We start from the raw sequence: 20,898 nt of genomic DNA, 5'->3' as shown, positions 1-20,898 counted from the left end.
ATACTATTGGCATGACAGTGATGACCAACTGAGGATGATTTCATTGTTTTAATTTCACTAATAATTATCAGTTCTCAGCAATGCAACATAGGGCTTAAAACACAGAGGAAAGTAAATTTGGGCTATATTCTACTTGACTGAATGTTTACACAATACACGCTGTTCACATAATCACGGTACAATTAACGAAATCGTGTTTAGCAAGAGTTCGAAACTTAATTTCATTGCAACGAGAAATCATATTTTTTATATTCTGCGGAGACTAAGAGGAAGACAGAAAATAAGAAAGATTAGAGAATGCTGGGTTTTCTGTGAAACACCTGCCTTTAGGTAGAAAACTTTGAATTAAAATGAATATATCTTCTGGTTATCCTATTGTGTATTTCACCAAAGATGTTTACTTAGGTCTTTATTTATTTTACAAATAAATCATTCCTAAACAACAGTACACATATGGAGAACCGTATTTTCTCGAATATTCCGCGAACTTTTTTTTTAATATACAGTAAAAATACGAGTGCGCGGCTTATTCGAAATTAAGTTTGCAACATTGCCTGATTTATCTCCCACGCAAGATGGTAGTGCATGTCATTATCTTCCCGCACTGGTAGCCTATTTCATTTGTTAAATAGTAAAAACATCGCAGAAGAAGAAGTTAATAGCAAACGGCCGGTTAAACAAGACAACTGCAATGTAGGCCTATGCATAGGATGGTTTGAAATGCGTCCTATTCCTGAACTGTATTTGTGTTTGTCTTTAATTTTCAGTGAACACTTTTTTTTTTTTTTTTTAGTTTTTTCCTTTTAAAAGTGGGGTGCGCGGTTTATTCGAGAAAATACGGCATTTTCAAGAAATAACATTCTTGTTTCTAGTTATATCTCTGACAATGTTTCAAATTACGTCAATGCGTACCTGACTCCGTGACGTAACTCCTATGCAGGTGAAATTGTTACGTTCCGTCCGATATAAAAGCACCGCTCTGTGTGTTGCTAGTGCACACTTTCAAGTGATATTTGAAGCGAGTCCTACGACCATGCAGACGTTCAAGGTAATTTTGAAATATAATAGAACTGCAATAATATTAGGTCTATTTTATTTCTCTTTGCAGATAAATTAAAATAATATTAATCTTCATGTTCTCTCATAATAAGGTTGCTGAAATCTGTGTATTCGCTGTTACAATGCTTATCTGTGTAACGGCATTTCCTGGACACCTAGAAGATTATCACCATGTAAGTAATAAACTAAGCATTAGGTCTATAGATCAATTGGAACTAAAGTTGAATGTATAAATAATGTATTCTCTAATATTATTAAATTATTTTCAAATTTTACCAGATAGTTACTCAACCAAAATATAACTCATTAATTTAAGAATTAGAGCAGTAATTTTTTTTGGAAATATTCAACATTTTGTTCCTACATTACTGTATCTTGTGCAATAATGTAAATTGGTATGTGTAAAACACTGTCCTTCTGCGATATGAAAAAAAATATTTTTACGGTTTAAAAAAATATTTATATTTTCACTGTGCAGTGATGAAGCGTTCCCTCATAACTCATAAACTTGTTAACTTTTTCATGTTCTCTCTCTTTTATTTTATTGCTGAAACTCGTGTTTACAATATCATGCTCATTCAACTACATTCCTTAATAAACTATTTTTTTTATTTCGTGTTAGATATTTGACCATTTTTAAAAAGAATTTATTTTTTGTCAGACAATCTATCAAAGGTAGCGTAGTGATTTTGCATCATATTGTAGATACGACATGCATAAATAAACACAAAAAATTTCATCACAGAATGTTGGATACTTTTTGAGTTATGAGGGAAATGCTTCATCATTGCACAGTGAACTTTGAATTTTGAAATATATATATATATATATATATATATATATAATTTTTTTTAAATCGTAAAAATAAGTTTATCAGATAGCAGAAAGACAGTGTTTTACACATGTCAATTTTCATTATTGTACAAGATAGAGTAATGGAGGAAAAAAATGTTGAATATTTCCAAAATTTTACTGCTATAAGCTGTACCTAACCCCTTAAATGAATTACATGCCTGAAAGACGGAGCATCAGTAGTGTGGTACTGAGAGCATTCCATGTTGTCGGAACATCTGCAACTCCTTCCTTTCTTCTTCTCTTCCTTCGTTTTTTCTTCCTTCCTTTCTTTCTTCCTCCATTCCTTCCCTTCTTTCTTTCGAGTTCCATAGACAATTCAAAATCGCTGCTCAGGGGACATAGTCAAGAGGTTAAACGTAAATTAGTTCACATATTACTGCTTCGTATATCGCCTTTTTGTTCGAGCTGTAAATGTTCCCATTCAGATTTATTTTAATTTTTGTAGATTATTACTTATTTCAATTAAATATATCGGCGGCGTGTTAAACTCAATGGTTGAACGGCGGTTTTATGCTTTTCTTTGGACGGTCAATTAAATAGTTCAATTATGCCCTTAAATTACATCGACAAAATTTACACTTCACTATAGTAGGGTCCTCTGACACTTCTGAAAGCCACTCTTACTAAATTTCTGAGTGAACGTCACTTTACGTTTCCCCATGATTACGCACAAGTAATCACAACACACACACTATCACAGCGATTAATAACCTTTAAAATACAGATGAGTAAAGGCTGGTTCACAATAAACCGGAAACGAGAACTAGAACGAGAAATGGAAATGGAGGATGTGAAAATGAAGATTTTTTATTCACTATAAACCAAGAACGGAAACGGCTTTGCTTATCGATATGTAAAGTCGATTTTATGCAATCTGATGTTATATGTGTATAATTGTCCATTGACGTTCTCTCGTGAGAACAAACCAGTCAACATATACACAGGTTGACCAACTGCAGAATTTATGACACAGAATATTTAAGAATTCAATTCATGTGATAATCAGGTCACATATATACGTTAGCATATATTGAAAGTGATTCTACTGAATTTTCGAGTTAGTTAGAAACCATGCATGAGTAAATTGTCGTGACATTCGTGCTACAAAATACACGACGATCAAATAGCTTTATCATGGCAAGAGAATGAATCTAGAAAAAAAATAGTAGGCTATAATCGGAAACGAGAACGGCAAAGTTGAAACTTGGACAAACTCACGTTCTCGTTCCCGGGCTCCGGCAAGCTTCTCGTTAATTGTGAATGCTCACATTTAAATATATACATTTTAACAATTTTTCCGTTCTCGTTCTCTTTTCCGGTTTACTGTAAACCAGCCTTAAGATGTTATTGCAATTACTACCGTTCAAAACAGTACCAGCATAGATAACCCATTTATAGATTCAATGAGTGTTAAGAGATAATGAAATTGAAAGAAAAGCAAAACTAAATAGGAAGAAAGACGGAGATAGAAATAAGTCTGAGATGAACAGTAAAGCAAGGTCAGAACTTGGGACAGCTAAGGATTTGGATTTTAAAATTGTGATTACAAAATGTGGTGATGTGATCAAAAAGTGTAACTAAAATGGAACTGTAAAAAGATTGAGAAGTATAAGTGAGAGAGTGTATAATCAAATGTGTAGACAAAGAGTAAAAGTATTTACAGGAAGAGAGAATAGTGAGAAAAGATTTGGTGTAAGTGGAGTAGTAAGAAAGTGAAAGTGAACGCAAATAGGAAGAGTGAATAATAACAGTGAAAAGGTGTTAATAGGACTGAATAAGTAACAGCAAGAAAGCAGTACTAACATTTGAACATTGCAACAGTAAATGAATATAAGAGAAAGATAGAGAGAAAAGGTCAGTGAAAAGAATAGGGTACATAATAAAATATGATAATGTATAGGGGAAAGTGAATATTAGTACAAATACATACATACAAATGACTTTTAAGGAACCGGAGGGTTCATTGCCGCCCTTACATAAGACAGCCAACAGTCCCTATCCTGAGCAAAATTAATGCCGTCTCTGCTTTCATATCCCATCTCTCTCAAATCTATTTCAATATTATCTTCCCATCTACGTCTTGACCTCCTCAAAGATCCTTTCTCCTGAGGTTTTCCAACTAACATAGCAAAGGAAATGTGGGATAAATATTGAATGGGAAATTAGACCGAGTAATAAAAAGGTACATAGTGTAAATTAGTGTTATTTGTGTAGACGTATACGGCAAAGAATTTGTTAATGTAATAATGTGTTAAAGGTACACAGTATACGAGTTACATGTAAAGAAGTGCTGTGACGTAAATATATATCACATCATATCATATTGCAATTACAGTTACGAGCTATCCGCTATAAATTCAGACAAACAGCCTTCAATGTAGTTTTGCTTTCTTGCTATTGGATAATTCAAGAGAAGCTCAAGACGGTGTAAACAAAAATGTTCAACGGAGATATTGCATGACTTGAGACTTTCCCGGCCTTTGATGTAGAATAACTTCTCGGGTTGTCAGTCAGGTGGGTTGATGTTTGCTTCCAAGCTTTCGATGGCTAGATCTGCCATCTTCTTCAGGGAATGAAGTGTCGTGGAACCATGTCTAGCACACTGCAGGCAGCCGGGACCAGCAACTAACTCCTGATTGGCCACGCTTCGACCAACCAGAATGCAGCAGACGGTAGAGACTAGGAACTAGCTCCTGATTGGCCCGCAAAGAGGAGCTCCACTGATATATATATATATATATATATATATATATATATATATATATATATATATATATATATATACCGGCTAGACATGATCCCACGACAGTTCAGATACTATAAATAGTCTATTAAATATACGAGGTCACTCAATTAGTCGCAAATTGAAAGGACAGGGACCTCTCAAATTGCAGATTTAGATTTCACGGCGCTTCTTCCGACGGCCTTCACATGCTTTGTCATCGAACAACAGATGACGGCGTCTTGCCATCCTAACGGCAAACACCAGCCAACTCCTCCTCGCCCCGTTCCGTGATCACTTGATCAAATCTCAGTCCCCCTCGCGTATGTGGTACCTAAGAGGTTACGTCCAATTTCGGCTTCCCCTTCAAAATTTTCTAGAGCTCCTTCAGAGGAGCAGCGTAACCCGGAGTGAGACTAGTGGCCAACAGGCTTGGAGCTCACATATTTAGTTTTGTACAGCCCCCAACCCCTTGTAAGGACGCGTTTTGCGTACCTTTTAAATTTTCCTCCCAATTCTCCTTCGATTTTTCGATCCCACGACACTTCATTCCCTGAAGAAGATGGCAGAGCTAGCCATCGAAAGCTTGGAAGCAAATATCCAACTCACCTGGCTAAGAACCCGAGAAGAGTTGTTCATCTGAGACATTGTCAATATTGTTGTTGAAATTTATTATGCCACATTTCTGACGTCAAAAATGGAGATACAAAATAAAAAGAAATTTACACACAAGTTTTTGAAAGCTCTGAAAGTTTCTTCGAGTAACGACTCAATCTGAACACTACCTAAAATCCACCAGATTTAATTAGAAGCCACCGAAGTTGGTAACCCTACACATGAGTTGCGAAATAACTAATTTATAAATTTAAATATAGCTTGAAAACAAAAACCCCTACTTTCTACACATAAAGGGAATATAGGGGTGATAAATTGTTTAGACTATACTTCTCCATGGAAATAGAGTACATTGTAATATGTTTTCATAAAAACAAAAGAAAAATATCTGATATATAATATCACATAAAAGTATTCGGGATTATGCATATAATGAAAACGACATATAACTTAAACAGCCAAATTTCATACGGAAAGAAATGAGAAAGGTTATGTGTTTGGGGAACATATAACTGCATTAGCATTCGTAACACTTATCAGAAATATAATAATTGTCAAGACTTTATTAAAATGTTGAAAATATACATTTTTATAATGTTTCTTGACTTTTACACTGGAATTTATAACATTGCGTTGCTCATATACCAACAGGAACATCCCCAGTACAAGTTCGATTACGCAGTTCATGACCCACATACCGGTGACGTCAAGGAACAGTGGGAGTCCAGGGATGGAGACGCAGTGAAGGGATCTTACAGTCTGAAGGAAGCTGATGGAGGAACCCGCACCGTGGAGTACCACGCCGACAAACACAACGGTTTCATCGCCGTCGTCAAGAAAGCTGGAGGACACTCCAAACCTGAGATCACTTACCACGGAGCCAAACCTCATTACTGAGTATTCAATATTGTATATGGCATTGTAAAACTCTACAATTTCAATATACTTATTTTAATGTATGGTTGTAATAAATAATCTCTTTAAATTAAATTATTATTATTGCCATTTCAATGATTGAGGCATATGAGCCATTTGGTTAATAGAGGTGCTCATTTTCAAATCGTCTTTTGTCCACGAGATAACGAAAATGAGCTTCCCGTGTCCATGTATTCTTCAAATATAACTCTACATACAACTGTCATGACTTGGCTTCAGAACGGCTTCTAAACCACTAAAATCTTCAGTTAAATATGACTATTGGAATCAAACTGACTCTTGTAAACAGTAAAAATTGCTACAAGATATTAGTTCCAGCTTTGGAATAAAAGAATCTCATGCTCCCATTTAATTCTAAAGGCACCCAACCTCTGTAGTTTCATAATGTCTCTTGCTTAGCTGGTAAGAAATTTTAGACCTAAAAATGTTTTTCGTGATATCACACAAAGCCATAGGAATGGAGGGACAAGAGTCGTTTTGAAAATAAGCTCCTCAATTAGGCTATATCGAATTAGTAGAAGTCTATGAAATATACACGATCGCAAACATACAAACTACAAAAAAAGCTGCCCTAAATAAGGGTTGGAATAGATCGGCCTACTAATCAATTCATAAAGAATAATCATTAAAACCAATTGTGTGACAATTTGAAAGGAAAAAGAAAACATTAAGATAAAGGATATGAAAACATAGGAAATCATTTACAATAAAAGTTTATTGGGTACAAATGATTACTAATTATAGCTAAGGATGATTTTAACACATGAGATCCTATGGCATCAATCGTTGCATCAGAAATTTTAAATTGTTTAAGTTGATTTAAAGTTTCTCGTGGGATCGTGCCACGGGCACCGAACATGAGTCCAAAAACTGTCCAATGTGTAATGTGGTATTGTGCTCCAAGATGCTGACAACAAGGCTCATATATGACTTGTTTTTCACGACACACCTCTTGTGGCTGTTGCTCATGCATCTCGAAACGGATTGTGGGATCAAGAATGACACCCTTATCCTTCTGCCGATCAATTATGATGATATCAGAGCCATCAGAAGAGATGCAACCAACCTCCTCATAAACCTCATCTGACGGATTGAAGATACGATGAGAGAACAAACCGTATTATGTCTGTTGATTCGGAGCAATTCTCCATGATGGCAGAAACCCAAGACATGAGGAAGCGTTTCTTGCTCGTCGCATCTTCTGTGATTCACGATGAGGATTTTGTTCTTTGAATTAGGCGGAGCAAAAGTATTATTTAAACACGAGTCCGATGTGCGCAAATTGCAGAAATCTATGCTGAATTTTGAAAACTAACAGGCTTCTTAATGTTTTCCTTTTTGAAACAATTTATGGCAATAAACAACAAGGTTATAAAACATTTAAAATAGGAAGTTCCTTTTAATACACCCTGCATATCTCTTTTACCTATCGCCTTGCTTTAAAGTACAACTACACGTAAGTCTCAAAACTTTCGAAATTGAGTTTTTGTACCGTTGAATTTGTCTGAGTGATGAACACATACATGAAAAGTCTCGTAAATCACATTTTAATATTAATCGCATAAAAATAACAATTTCAATACCACGTACAGTAAGTCCGCGAATAAAAGGGACAAAAAGATTTTTTTTTAATTCTCTTGTGAAATTTTTATTTTGTGTTATACGAGGAATTGCGTCTTAAGCGACGCTATACTATTAATCGAATGTCTTTCTTTTTCGATGTACATGAGTCTATTTGTGATAATGGTGCAGAAGAATTCATAAAAATTTCTACTGCAATAACTGCACGAAGTTACGCAATAACAGACCAAGAGCCAAAAACCTGTTTCGAGATATTGGCCATTGAAATAAATCTGTTTTTTTTTTATAAAACATTTTATGCAACAAGTATTATATTACAAAAGATAGCACAAATAATACCATAAAAGAATAACCGATTTTTAATAAGAGACCAGCAGTTGAATTAATATTTCAAAGCAAAATAAATAAATGAATTTCATGCAATAAACGAATATTTGCTTATAAATGGCAACAAAATTCAGATATCGCATTCTTGAAGTTTTTCAGAGTTAAATTAGCCTGCCATCAACAGATTTGTGAAAAAAAAAAAAAATATATATATATATATTTTTTTTTTTTTCAAATTGTCGATTGGTCTATTATTGCGTAACTCCGTCCAATTATGAATCTGTATCAAGAAACAGAAATTAGTTTCAAAATAATGGTTTGTACTGTGTTATTGTTGATAATTTCTAATATAAGTAAGGGATGAAGTAAAACGATATATAAACGTCAATTATTTTGACGGAGAAGTCAATGTGTGTAGAATTAAAAACGTATTCTCAGACAGGAAGTTTCTTTTTTTTCCCGGAGGTACAGCTTTGCAAGCAATATTTTAAATCTCAGTATAAGTCCTAGCCAGAATATTGTACGAAATGGAACTATAAAAATTGGAGATTTATCCTTCGAAGAGGTTGAAAAATTCAAGTATCTTGAAGCAACAGTAACAAATATTTAAATGACACTCGGGAGGAAATTAAACGCAGAATAAATATGAGAAATGCGTGATAATATATGGTTGAGAAGCTTTTGTCTTCTAGTCTGCTGTCAAAAAGTCTGAAAGTTAGAATTTATAAAACAGTTATATTACCGGTTGTTCTTTATGGTTGTGAAACTTGGACTCTCACTTTGAGAGAGGATAAGAGATTAAGGGTGTTTGAGAATAAGGTTCTTAGGAAAATATTTGGGGCTAAGAGGGATGAAGTTATAGGGGAATGGAGAAAGTTGCACAACGCAGAACTGCACGCATTGTATTCTTCACCTGACATAATTAGGAACATTAAATCCAGACGTTTGAGATGGGCAGGGCATGTAGCACGTATGGGCGAATCCAAAAATGCATATAGAGTGTCTGTTTGAAGGCCGGAGGGAATAAGACCTTTGGGGAGGCCGAGACGTAGATGGGAGGATAATATTAAAATGGATTTGAGGGAGGTGGGATATGATGGTAGGGACTGGATTAATCTTGCTCAGGATAGGGACCTTTGGCAGGCTTATGTGAGGGCGGCAATGAACCTGAGGGTTCTTTAAAAGCCATTATTAAGTAAGTAAGTAAGTAAAAGTCCTAGAGAAATGAAATTTGTCATAGCCACAATACGTTCCTCCCTTTTACTCTGAATTTTTAATATTTTCAAAGAACTGTTACAAATTGACAGCAATTGAATACCTAACATTTTAAATGTGCTAAGTGCCGATTTTTTAAACATCATTTTATTCAATCTAATGGAGGAACATCCATATGAGAATATAATACTAAATTATCTTTGTCGTAGCTCAATTGTAAGTGACCCATTCCTGCGCCAAAAACGGTGTTTTAGGTATCTCAACATGCATTTCGCAGTGTGTTTTTCATCAATATCTCAGAAAGTTGTTTTTGGCACTTAGCACATTTAGAATGTTAGGTCCTCAATTTCAGAAAATTTGGATGAGAACTGAGAAGTTATTACATCAGATCGCTGATATTTTCCAAAAATGTATGAATTTATAAGTTATATTATTTCTTCGGAATGCCTGTAATAATTTAATAATTACATAAACAAAGTCTTTTGATTACTTATTGAAAAAAAAAATCTTTAATTTTTATACAATGCATTATTATTTTAACAGTTTCATTGCAGTTATTATTTCTTAAAAATAAATAAATATATTTCATCAAATATCTACGGTATGTTAATGACAAAAACAGAAGCATGCACAATTTCACTAAATTATCTCCAAAAATTTCAGTTAACAAGGAAAACAAATATAAAAAATTGTAGTTTCATGAAAGGAATGGCAAAGAATGAATTTAGGATGTTAATGGGGCATATCTCGAATACTTGGATACTGCGTGTGATATCTAAGGAGAGGAAAGTGTATTACCAATAAAATTGTTCCTCTTACCATAAGAATATTTACACGAATTCTTTAAAAATATTTAAAAAATAAATAAAATATCTCTAACCGATTGGACAAAAAACGAAGTGACACAAATCTCACAACTGCATTGGAATTAGAGCAATAAGAATCATAGGGTCTCTCATTATCAGTGGCGTATACTGGTTAAAGGGTTTGGGCTACCGCTGACCCTATTATTACACAAAATATATCTAACAATTACTTTAATTTTAATTACTATGGTAAAACTAATAATACAAAATTATTACATTATGTTATATTATAAACTTTTTCTTTTGTAATTTCCTTGGGCTACCGCCGGTAGCCCCGGTAGCCCGCAAAATACGCCCCTGCTCATTATCGACTTTTCTATACCATTTAAACCAATGTACCGGCAGGGTTACTGTGAATGGGCCAAGAGGTGCTGACGCACGTAAGAGCACAGCCCGTGGGGTGACGTTCGTGACGTCACGCACTTGTCTGCTACTGTTCGTTCTAGTGGTTATGTTGCAGAGTCATTGAACGGTTGAAATCACGCGACAATTACTTACTTAGCGGTGCTCTTTTCTTGAAGTTATTTTAAATAATTGTGAAATATTATGTAGAAGTTCAATTTCGAACAGAAAATATTTTCAGGAAATAGATAAGTGTGTAGTACCAGCAGCAGCAGCAGCAGCAGCAGCAGCAGCAGCAGCAGTAGTAGTAGTAGTAGTAGTAGGTTTATTTTGCCTGGCAGAGTTAAGGCCATGAGGCCTTCTCTTCCACTCAACCAGGTTTCAATAATATACATGAAATACAAAATTAGATTACGAAACAACACAAAAGAAAATACCTTAGAAATCACATAAAATATAGTAGAAAATTACAATAGTCAAGATCAGTCACATAATATAAAATTACAAATAGTCAAGATCGGTTACATAATATATAAAATAAAGTAGAAAATTACACATAATCAAAATCAGTTACATAACTTAAGGGGAAAAAAAACACGTGCACACGCACACGCACACGCACACACAGACACACACACACACACACACAATTTATAAGACCTAAAATGCTCGAGATAAATTCGACGATTAATTCACTTGAGATATATTATACAGTTAATATACTAATAGGAGAATACATGTAGGTTACAAGACATAAAATGTTGATTAGCGAAGTCGTACTAAATGGCATGCAAATACAAATGATTAAGTAATATATCAAGATAATAAAAAAAAAAGAAAATAAAAAAAATGAAGAAGAGAGAGGAGAAAAAAATAACAACTTGGTCATTTAAGACTATTACAGAGGGGCTAGCAGAAACTGGTGGAGAAAACCGAGATGCGACACAATCACTCGGACGGACAGTACAAAACTCCATATGCAGTCGAGTTCAAGGGAAGAAGGGTAACGTTAATTTCCTAAAAATGTGCAAGAATTTCTCTCAGTTTTAGTTTGTAAAATGTTTGCTATGGCAAATCTGTAAATATCATTCAATTCTGTTATCAACTTAATGTCTTATTTTGGTATATTAAGGAGAATTAAGGGAGAAATTTCTATTTCATATAATTTTTAAGGTAGAGACTTCATATTTTGTATAATTCATCCCCTTACTATAAATATTCTTACGTATAAATTTCATTGCGATCAGATCAATGGTTTCTGAGTTATTAAAATTGTTTAAAAAAAACATACAAAATTCAAGCTTTATATATGACTTTTTTACGTCATCTCTGATATAATTAGAAAAGAACGCAGTATTCAGAATTTAAAATGTACAGCTATAAACAGAAAATAAAAAAAATAGATACAAAAATTCAAAATTTTAATTTTAATGTCCAATAAATATATTTTAATTTCGAAAGTATTTAGTTTATAAAAAAAACTGCTATTGTGTTTCGTTAACCATAGTATTATAGAACACGCAGTAAAAATTGTATATTCCTAGCATCAAAATTGTAAGAGCCTTTACATTTTGAGCTTGACGAAATGTGCTGAAGAAAAATGTGAGAAAACAGCTTGTAAAGTTTGCATGAAACTTAAATTGAAGGATGCGGCCATTTAAATATGACGTAATTTTTATGCTTCCAAGCCCCGTAGACCACGAGTGGATAAAGCTAACCGTCGGCTATCTTCACTGCGCATGCGCTAATCGTCTGTGCTCCGATGTAAGCATACAATCGAGTTATCATCTGCTCTGAAGCTGTCTGAAAGTCTTTCAAAGGTATGTGACGTGATTAGTGGGTTAGTTGAGGGGATATCTAAGTGACGTGAGGCCGACGAATATGTGAAAAGATTTCAATGATTTAAGATCCTCTGCCTGCCCTCAATTAAACTACTAACCTTGTCACATACCGCGCATGCGCAGTGAAGAGAGCCGAGGGTGAGATTTATCCATTCGTCAGTAGAGCACTGAATCTTACTCAACAGACAAAAACGAAGCCACTCTTCACACATCTAAACAACATAAACAGGAAATACACACATTCGGCAGTAAATCGCGTATATACACAACACATCTTCGCAAATCCACCGAACACAAACAACAGAACAACACTGGAGAAACTCCTCTACAACTACCACCAGCCCCAACCACCAAACTAAAACACACAAACAAAACCGCAAACACGTGTTGGAAATTTGAATACTGTCTGAGAGGACACACGACAGCAACAGAGAGGCAGATCAATAAAATAACACTACACCATGAAAGTCTCCATAACCATTCAGACGCTTCTGGCACCGGAAGGGGAAACTTAAAAATCTCAAAAAAAAAAAAAAAATGTACCTATGTATGCACAGTGTTCTGCCCAAGAGCAGGTCTATAACTGCAAACCCAGCATTTCCCATTCTTCCCAATTTTTTGCTTTCCTCTTAATCTCCCCATATAATACCTTGACGTTGTCTATCGACTGATATCTTTTACCCCGAACTCTTGTCCCGTTCACCATTCCTTAAGTATCGCAAATTAACAAATTAGGCCTACACCAAAATAAAAGGAACCAATCACTACACTCACCACCTACTGGCACTTATGCCAGAAATAGTGTCATATATGTAAATATATATTTATTATTATTTATGTACAATGGCTGGAGAGGGCATCATGCACGTATAAGACTCTAAAACGGCCTCTGGCTCAAAGCCAGAAAAGTCAATAAACAACAACACACACATAAATAAGACTTTGCTGATTCATAAAAAAAAAAAAAAGGTGGCGTTGGAATCTGCCTTATTTTGCGAAATTGTGTCTAAGGAAAGCATTTATTTGGAATGAGTGGGTGGGATTTTAACAATTACAGCTTTCACATCGTGTTTTTAAATGTACTTCTTTATTTTATAGGCTGTCTGAGTGATTATGGAAAATGTAAGAAGTGGAATTCCCGTGCTTTTCAATTATATATAACAGGTTTTTAGATGCTCAAGCATTTTTTTATTTTACTTTGATTATTTAACGACGCTGTATCAACTACTAGGTTATTTAGCGTCGATGGGATTGGTGATAGTGAGATGGTATTTGGCGAGATGAGGCCGAGGATTCGCCATAGTCTACCTGACATTCGCCCTATGTTTTGAGAAAACCTCGGGAAAAACCCAACCAGTTAATCAGCCCTAACGGAAATCGAACTCCGGATCGGCAGGCAAGCGCCTCAGCCGACCGAGCTACGTCGGTGGCTCTCTCAAGCATCTTCCTGCGCCAAAATTCTTTTCCGCCATTCATCTCTATCCTACTAGTCTCCTTCTAAGTTCCTCACATTAATAGTATCTGCAATTCATTTTCAATTAATAAATAATAATAATAACAATAATAATAATATAAATAATAATAATCCGTGGCGCTACAGTCCATGAAGGGCCCAGATCGACCAGGCGGCTGCTGTCCTCACGTCCACATGCCGAAGCAGAGGTGGACGATCATCCAACCAGAATGGAGGTATTGTGTGGTTAGTACGATGATCCCCCCAGCCGTTATAGCTGGCTTTCGCAACCGGATTTCGCTGCCTGTCGTAGCTCCCAAAGTGCATCACGATGCTGGGTGGGCACCGGTCCCATACACTGGCCGAAATTAATTCATTTTAAATTATCTATCTTAAATATTATGTGCATACAAAACAATTATTATTTCAACATTCACGAACGCACTTTAAGTGGATTGAGGTGATGTCTATGTACGAAATTTCGTACTTACGGTGCGGTACTACACATACAGACAACAATGTACGAAATGTATTTTTTTTTACGTATATGTAATATAGGTCTACAGTATATGTATATATTATTAGTAGGGCTCGGATTTTTAGGTCCTCTGAACGTTCATTTTAGGCTTTTTATATGTGAAATTAGCTTTTTCAGGTTTTCTTGTTGAAACATGAAAAAATATTACTTTCATCATGTTGAAGAGATTGCTTAAATGTTACTAATTAAATTATTAATTTAAAAAATACTAATTTTACAAAATAACTTTCCTTATTAAAAACAACAGTGTTTTAAATACACTTATACACAACACAGTTTAGTATCCCTATTCTTTAACATTGCAGTGAACAACTACTTACATGCCTAAATGTTCTGGGATGAATGATTTTCTGTAGTCTCATTACACATTTTTGTACTGCGTGAAGCAGTAGTAAATCGTACCAGCTATGCTTTTTCTGTTCAAAACAGAAGTGTGTTTCTGTCACACGTAAATAATCTAGTTTTTAAATTGAAGTCTCATAGGTTTAATTGGTGGAAATAGTCAATTATAAATATAGCTAGTATTCTTAGGTTTCAATCTATTTTTTTCTTTTATATATACAATTTATGCAAAATATGTGAAGTGCCATATCACCGGAAGTGCTTAACGACAAATATATATCATATCATATATCATATCATATCATATCATATCATATCATATCATATCATATCATATCATATCATATCATATCATATCATATCATATCATATCATATCATATCATATCATATCATATCATATCATATCATATCATATCATATATCATATTTGTACTAAATGAGTTGCTTTCACTATATTCCAATGTATTTTACATTCTTTTTTATTATGGTATTATTTTCATGTTGTTCGGTGTCGATTTATTATGCTATTATTATTTCTCTTTGTAATATGTTAGTATTCTGTTCTTTAACTTTTTGTTAAATTTTAACTGCTTGTATACTTTGTGATCTGGTAGAGTGTAAGAGAAGGCCCTATGGCCTTAACTCTGCCAGTATAAATAAAGAATTATTATTATTATTATTATTATTATTATTATTATTATTATTATAGGATACAATTTATTTCAATAGATAAATATAAATGGACATTAGACCGAATTAATGGTTTAGGATATTTTAGGTTGAATACCTTATTTTAGGCACTTTTATGACCAATGAAAATCGCATACTTTGCTACAAGAAATGTACAACAAACATATCGATTGAAATTATTTACTTATTTACTTACCTAATTATTTATTTATATATATATTTATTTATTTATTTATTTATTATGGTGTAGTTAAGACCATCAGGCCTTCTCTTCCACACCACCAGAAATACATTATACATTATAGGCCTTTACAGAAAAGAAAAAATAGGTTAAAACCTAGGAATCCTAGTCCTAATTATTAGTACTAAATTGAGCGATGAAACTTAACTTCGTAACAATTGATCCCAGGATTGGTGTGTAGTTTTTTTCTTGATGACTAACCCCGGCCAGCGCTGTTTCCGTCATTTTACCTGAAGTTATCGTCTTTCATAAATTTCTTAAAATTGCAAACTATACACTAATCAAAACCACGTACGATGATTTTTCTTTCCGTGTATCACTGCTGCATAGGAAGCTAAGATTGTTTCCATGGTAACAAGTAATAATGTAGTCTAAAATCGAATATCACCATACTTATGACATTGAATGATTGCTGTATATTGTTTTGAGTCCTCTGCTCACAATATAATCTGTGACTCTTCAATTGATTAACTCAGTATATAACTGGAAATAGTATTAATATGTGTAATTGAACTCCAGCTTAATCACTGTGCTGTCAAACATATACCACAGTCACTGAGATGAGAAACACATATCAATTTAAATAATTTATTATAAACAATCTCATAACATGTTGTTACAATGTACCTATTGCAATTGATACTGTATATTCACTGAACATTTAGTAATGAGGCTTGGCTCCGTGGTAAGTGATCTCAGGTTTGGAGTGTCCTCCAGCTTTCTTGACGACGGCGACGAAACCGTTGTGTTTGTCGGCGTGGTACTCCACGGTGCGGGTTCCTCCATCAGCTTCCTTCAGACTGTAAGATCCCTTCACTGCGTCTCCATCCCTGGACTCCCACTGTTCCTTGACGTCACCGGTATGTGGGTCATGCACGGCGTATTCGAACTTGTACTGAGGATGTTCCTGAATTATGAAGCATTAGTTCAGTAGAGAATTTACTATGAAATTATATACCAGGCCTACTCTATGAAATAAGTAAAATATTAAGTAATTAATTATTAGAAGTTTTTTTTTTCGCTTTTACGTTGAAAGGTGTTACATGAAGTTTAATATACATACATAATGTTGTTCATCTACCAAATGTCCAGGGAAAGCATTTACTGCAGCCAGCAGAAGCAGGAGAACGGCAATGAACGGAACAACCTTATAAAAGAGAAATTTCGTTAAACTACTGGACTATTTACTACCATCATGATGTTAAGAGAGTAACAAAATTGAATATATATTGAAAATATTTTTCTTAGTCATACAAGGTACCTTAGTTTGCTGCATTGTGGTGGTGTAGCCTATGTGTTGCTTGGGTGATCTATCAGACGAGTGTGAAGTTACACGCTAGAGTTATTCTTTTATAGTGTGTGTTGTGCAGAATTTCACTGGCTTTCGAGTTATGTCATAGGATTCTATACATAATTGTGCATCGACTTATGAACGCACCGGAAATTTGATCTTTCTACAGTCAAGTAACAAATTTATTTTTTTCTTCATATGCTGTTATTTATATCGAATTAGTATTAGTTTCATTTTATTGTAAGATGGTCAAAATATTCCATATAAGACACAAATTACATCATACATATATCCTGATTTGGTCTCATTTATATTAAAAGATTATTATATTGTTCAGTAAGGCAAAAGCATCAGTTATGATTAAAGTTATCGGAGGGAGAATATTTTCCTTGAAAGTATAATAATACTCCAATAAATTTGAAACATAGAGGGTAGAAGTGATGTAATCCTGAAAGGGACGATAGGGTACACTTAAATGAATAGAAAACCTATATTACGTTTTGTGATTAAATGCATGGTTAATTAGAAAACTGAGTTGGAAGTTTCACCAGTCTGGCAACATCGTCGCTAACACACTGCTCTTTCTTCTCGTAATACAGATGTAAGAGGTCAAGGAAGTCAAGTCTGTCTGCATTAGTAAACTACCTCCCCATCACCCTTTCTGGTTATAATATTGCAAGCTGGACGCATCGATCAGTGGCTTGAAATTAATGGTTTTTAAATTAAATTTACAAGAAAACAGTCAATGCTATTGAAATACGTCCAAGAGATGAATTATTCTTTATTATATTTGCTATCGATATAGACAGAAATCACGATCCTACTCGTAATAGTTACTGAATCAGAGGTTGTTAAACATTTGGGAAAAACCTTATTTTTTAAGAAAACTTTGGACTTTCCACCAATATGGTATTATACTTTTTTGCTACATACTACATGAGCTATTCGCTGTGAAAATCTGCAGGGTTATTTCACTTTGCACCCTGAATACATAGCATAGGTCCGCCATTTTATTTTAATAATAATAATTAATAATTCTTTATTATACTGGCAGAGTTAAGGCCATAGGGCCTTCTCTTACACTCTACCAGGTCACAAAGCAGTTAAAATTTAACAAAAAGTTAAAGAACAGAATACTAACATATTAAAATAATAATAATAATAATAAAATCGACACTAAACAACATGAAAATAATACCATAATAGGAAAAAAAAAGAAAGTAAAATACATTGGAATATAGTGAAAGCAACTCATTTAGTACAAATGGTTAATATAGAAAAACGTAAGGAAGAATATATCAAAATGGAATGTAGTAAAATATTAATAAAAAGGAAAAGATATACGAAAATTAAATAAAATTCACGATAAAAAGGCTATGATAATAAATTAATCGGCTGATAAAGATAACAAAAAGGGGAAAGGAAGGAAAAAGAACTATATAGCCTAAATTTTTACAAAACTATGGCAGAGAAAAGGGCTTATAACTGAAAGGAATGTAATTCAAAAAGTGAAATTTTATTTTAATTTATTATTTTGTATTTTAATGTATAGCGTAGTGGTTCCCAACCAACCAGTCCTTTATTCGATTCCCGCCTTAGAAATTTTAAGTGTTTCATCTTCCTCCAGGGGTTGGGTGCGTGTCTTTTGGTGTACGTTCTGTTCTCTCCGCAATGGTTCTGCTCTGTGCTGACGACACGGCAAGAGAGGCGCGCACACAATGTGTATCTGTCTAATGTGTTGTTTCTCTAAGGGATTACAAATCTCGACACCGAAAAGGAAACGAACCATGGTATATGTCCTCTTTTACATTCATTCATTCATTCATTCATTCATTCATTCATTCATTCATTCATTCATTCATTCATTCATTCATTCATTCATTCATTTTTTTCAAAGAAGATGAGAACAATTTATCCGACATTCAATAATCGGTCTCCAGATACTATTGACGGAGTGTTCACCTCTTATGCAATCAAATATTTCCTGCACACAAAAAAGTAAGGCCTACTGAAGAGAGCCTTATTTGAACCAAATTAAGAAAAGACAGCTGTGGGATTTTGAGCCTAACGGACACAATGTGTTTTTTGACAGCACCATGTACTGCTTACGACTACAGAGTCGTTTCCGATCTCTGAAAACGAATTTGAATGACGTCATGTGCGTCAGGAGTGTCGCACGATAGCTGAACTGTGGTGAGAGGCGACAGACCAGTAGTGAGTGATCTCAGAGTGCACGGTGTCTCACAGCAGCAATTCCCAGGAAAATCGAGCCTTTTTGGGAGGGGTACATTACGATTCTTTCCAATGCCAAGTTAAAAGAAGCCTGCAATAAACGAGGTTTCGTTATTTCCAAGAAAGGCATCTTCTGTGTACTTAATAAGATTGATAAAGCTCGAATGGAATTAATTTGTATTATTTCGTGGGGCTTATGGCGGGGGGGGGTAGATATGCTTGCTTTTTCCCCCTCTGAAATTAATCCCACTCGAGCTTTGCCAGTCTTATTAAGTACACAGAAGATACCTTTCTTGGAAATAACGAAACCACATTTTTTGCAGGCTCCTATGATTTTCACGTAACTGTACTTGACATCGGAAAGGGTTGTTATGTACTCCTCCCAAAAGGCTCGATTTTCTTGGGCATTGCTACTGTGATACACCGTGCACTCTGATTATGCGATCACTCACTACTGGTCTGTCACCTCTCGCCGCAATTCAGCTGTCGGTGTGATTCCTGACATCATTCAAATTCGTTTCCAGAAATCGGAAACAACCCTCTTTATAATTATATCTGGCGGCGGTAACGAAATGCTGCAGTTGGAAACTAAGCAAATATTAAAATATCGATATTAAATTGTACCGTTTCTCATGTGAACCGCGCGTTAAGACTCAATAATTTCAACGTGGACATCTTTTTGCCCACCTCTGTACATTAGGGCTCTATGTTTTAAAAGTACAACTGAGAAGTAGAAATATTTCTAACATACAATTTTAACCAATATAAAATGTAATTGTACTTATTTTACCTTCGTTCATACTGAGAGATCGGAAAGTTCTGGACGATCCCGGGAAATGAGACACTTCAATTAGGTCCCAAGAGGTCGAGAAAGTACCGCTATTATCCTGCGCCACCCAGACTAAGGTCGCGTCTTGTCTCTCAGTGAACTAGTTGGAAAAAACGTTTCATTCCTGAATAAAATTATATCGATCACTTCGTATTTATTATTGGTAAACCTACGTTTCAGCAATATTTATCGCAGTTGCTGCATTCCTTTTAGGTTAGGAGATATCATGGTTCTATCCCGAAAAGTAGACGTTTTTCTTGTAGAATTTGTATTTCGGGAAGGCGATAGATACACAGAAAATTTGAGCAGCGGAATATATTTTTTTACAAATTTCGAGTTCCACATCGTAATGCAGTTCATGCACTTATCGATAAATTCCGTGGACTAGGGTCAGTGGAGGACGCTGAACGGAGTGAGATATTACCGAAACTGACCGAGGTCTAGCCACTAGTTAAATATTTGTGCCCTTATGACATAGAGCTCGTTAAAATAATTACTCATCGCAAGTTAGCACAACAGACAGCCATTTGTCTTTCAAAAATGTTACTTCTTTTCTTTCACTTTTTCACTTTTGGCGTCGAGATGTGTAATCTCTTAGATCGCACTTCAGTCAGACACGCGCAGTAGGCCTCTCTTGTAGTGTAGTCAGCACACACAGGACCATTGCGGAGACAATACAGAACAACACACAACAAAAAAATAAACACTCACCCATGAACGGAAGGTAGAAATGTCTTTCAATTCCTACGTCGCGTTGGTCATCGAATAACAGACTGTATTATGGAGACGAACCTTTTCTAGTTATAGTATATATAATTTATTTGCTCTGTATTGTTGTGAAACTTGGGCTCTCACAATTCTCTCCCACAAGAAGAAGTCATTTGGAGCGAAGTCAGGACACCGGGCTGGCCAAGCTACTGG

The 20,898-nt window shown here is 34.8% G+C and overlaps 3 protein-coding genes across 3 annotated transcripts in view; 1 reads left to right on the top strand and 2 right to left on the bottom strand.

The window, feature by feature from the left end:
• Positions 1 to 20,898, bottom strand: part of LOC138702314 (leukocyte elastase inhibitor-like) — a 163,491-nt gene that overhangs the window by 135,067 nt on the left and 7,526 nt on the right. The window lies entirely within an intron of this gene.
• Positions 1,155 to 6,201, top strand: LOC138702313 (cuticle protein 19-like). Its single transcript, XM_069829903.1, has 2 exons — positions 1,155 to 1,232; positions 5,903 to 6,201. Exons 1-2 carry the CDS (start codon positions 1,182 to 1,184, stop codon positions 6,146 to 6,148), a joined length of 297 nt encoding a protein of 98 aa, XP_069686004.1. The 5' UTR covers positions 1,155 to 1,181; the 3' UTR covers positions 6,149 to 6,201.
• Positions 16,132 to 16,945, bottom strand: LOC138702311 (cuticle protein 19-like). The gene is made up of 3 exons (XM_069829902.1): positions 16,887 to 16,945; positions 16,689 to 16,772; positions 16,132 to 16,532 (listed from the first exon to the last, which is right to left on the bottom strand). Exons 1-3 carry the CDS (start codon positions 16,899 to 16,901, stop codon positions 16,287 to 16,289), a joined length of 345 nt encoding a protein of 114 aa, XP_069686003.1. The 5' UTR covers positions 16,902 to 16,945; the 3' UTR covers positions 16,132 to 16,286.

The sequence above is a fragment of the Periplaneta americana genome, chromosome 6 (genome assembly GCF_040183065.1).
Source record: "Periplaneta americana isolate PAMFEO1 chromosome 6, P.americana_PAMFEO1_priV1, whole genome shotgun sequence".
Lineage (NCBI taxonomy): Eukaryota > Metazoa > Arthropoda > Insecta > Blattodea > Blattidae > Periplaneta > Periplaneta americana.
This window is presented reverse-complemented; position numbering and strand designations above follow the sequence as displayed.

Coding starts and splice junctions, on each gene's coding strand:
- LOC138702313 (XM_069829903.1), top strand. CDS start 1,182: ATGCTTATCTGTGTAACGGCATTTCCTGGACACCTAGAAGATTATCAC. Junction 1,233..5,902: donor ACCTAGAAGATTATCACCAT/GTAAGTAATAAA, acceptor ATATACCAACAG/GAACATCCCCAGTACAAGTT.
- LOC138702311 (XM_069829902.1), bottom strand. Junction 16,533..16,688: donor TGGTAGATGAACAACATTAT/GTATGTATATTA, acceptor TTCATAATTCAG/GAACATCCTCAGTACAAGTT.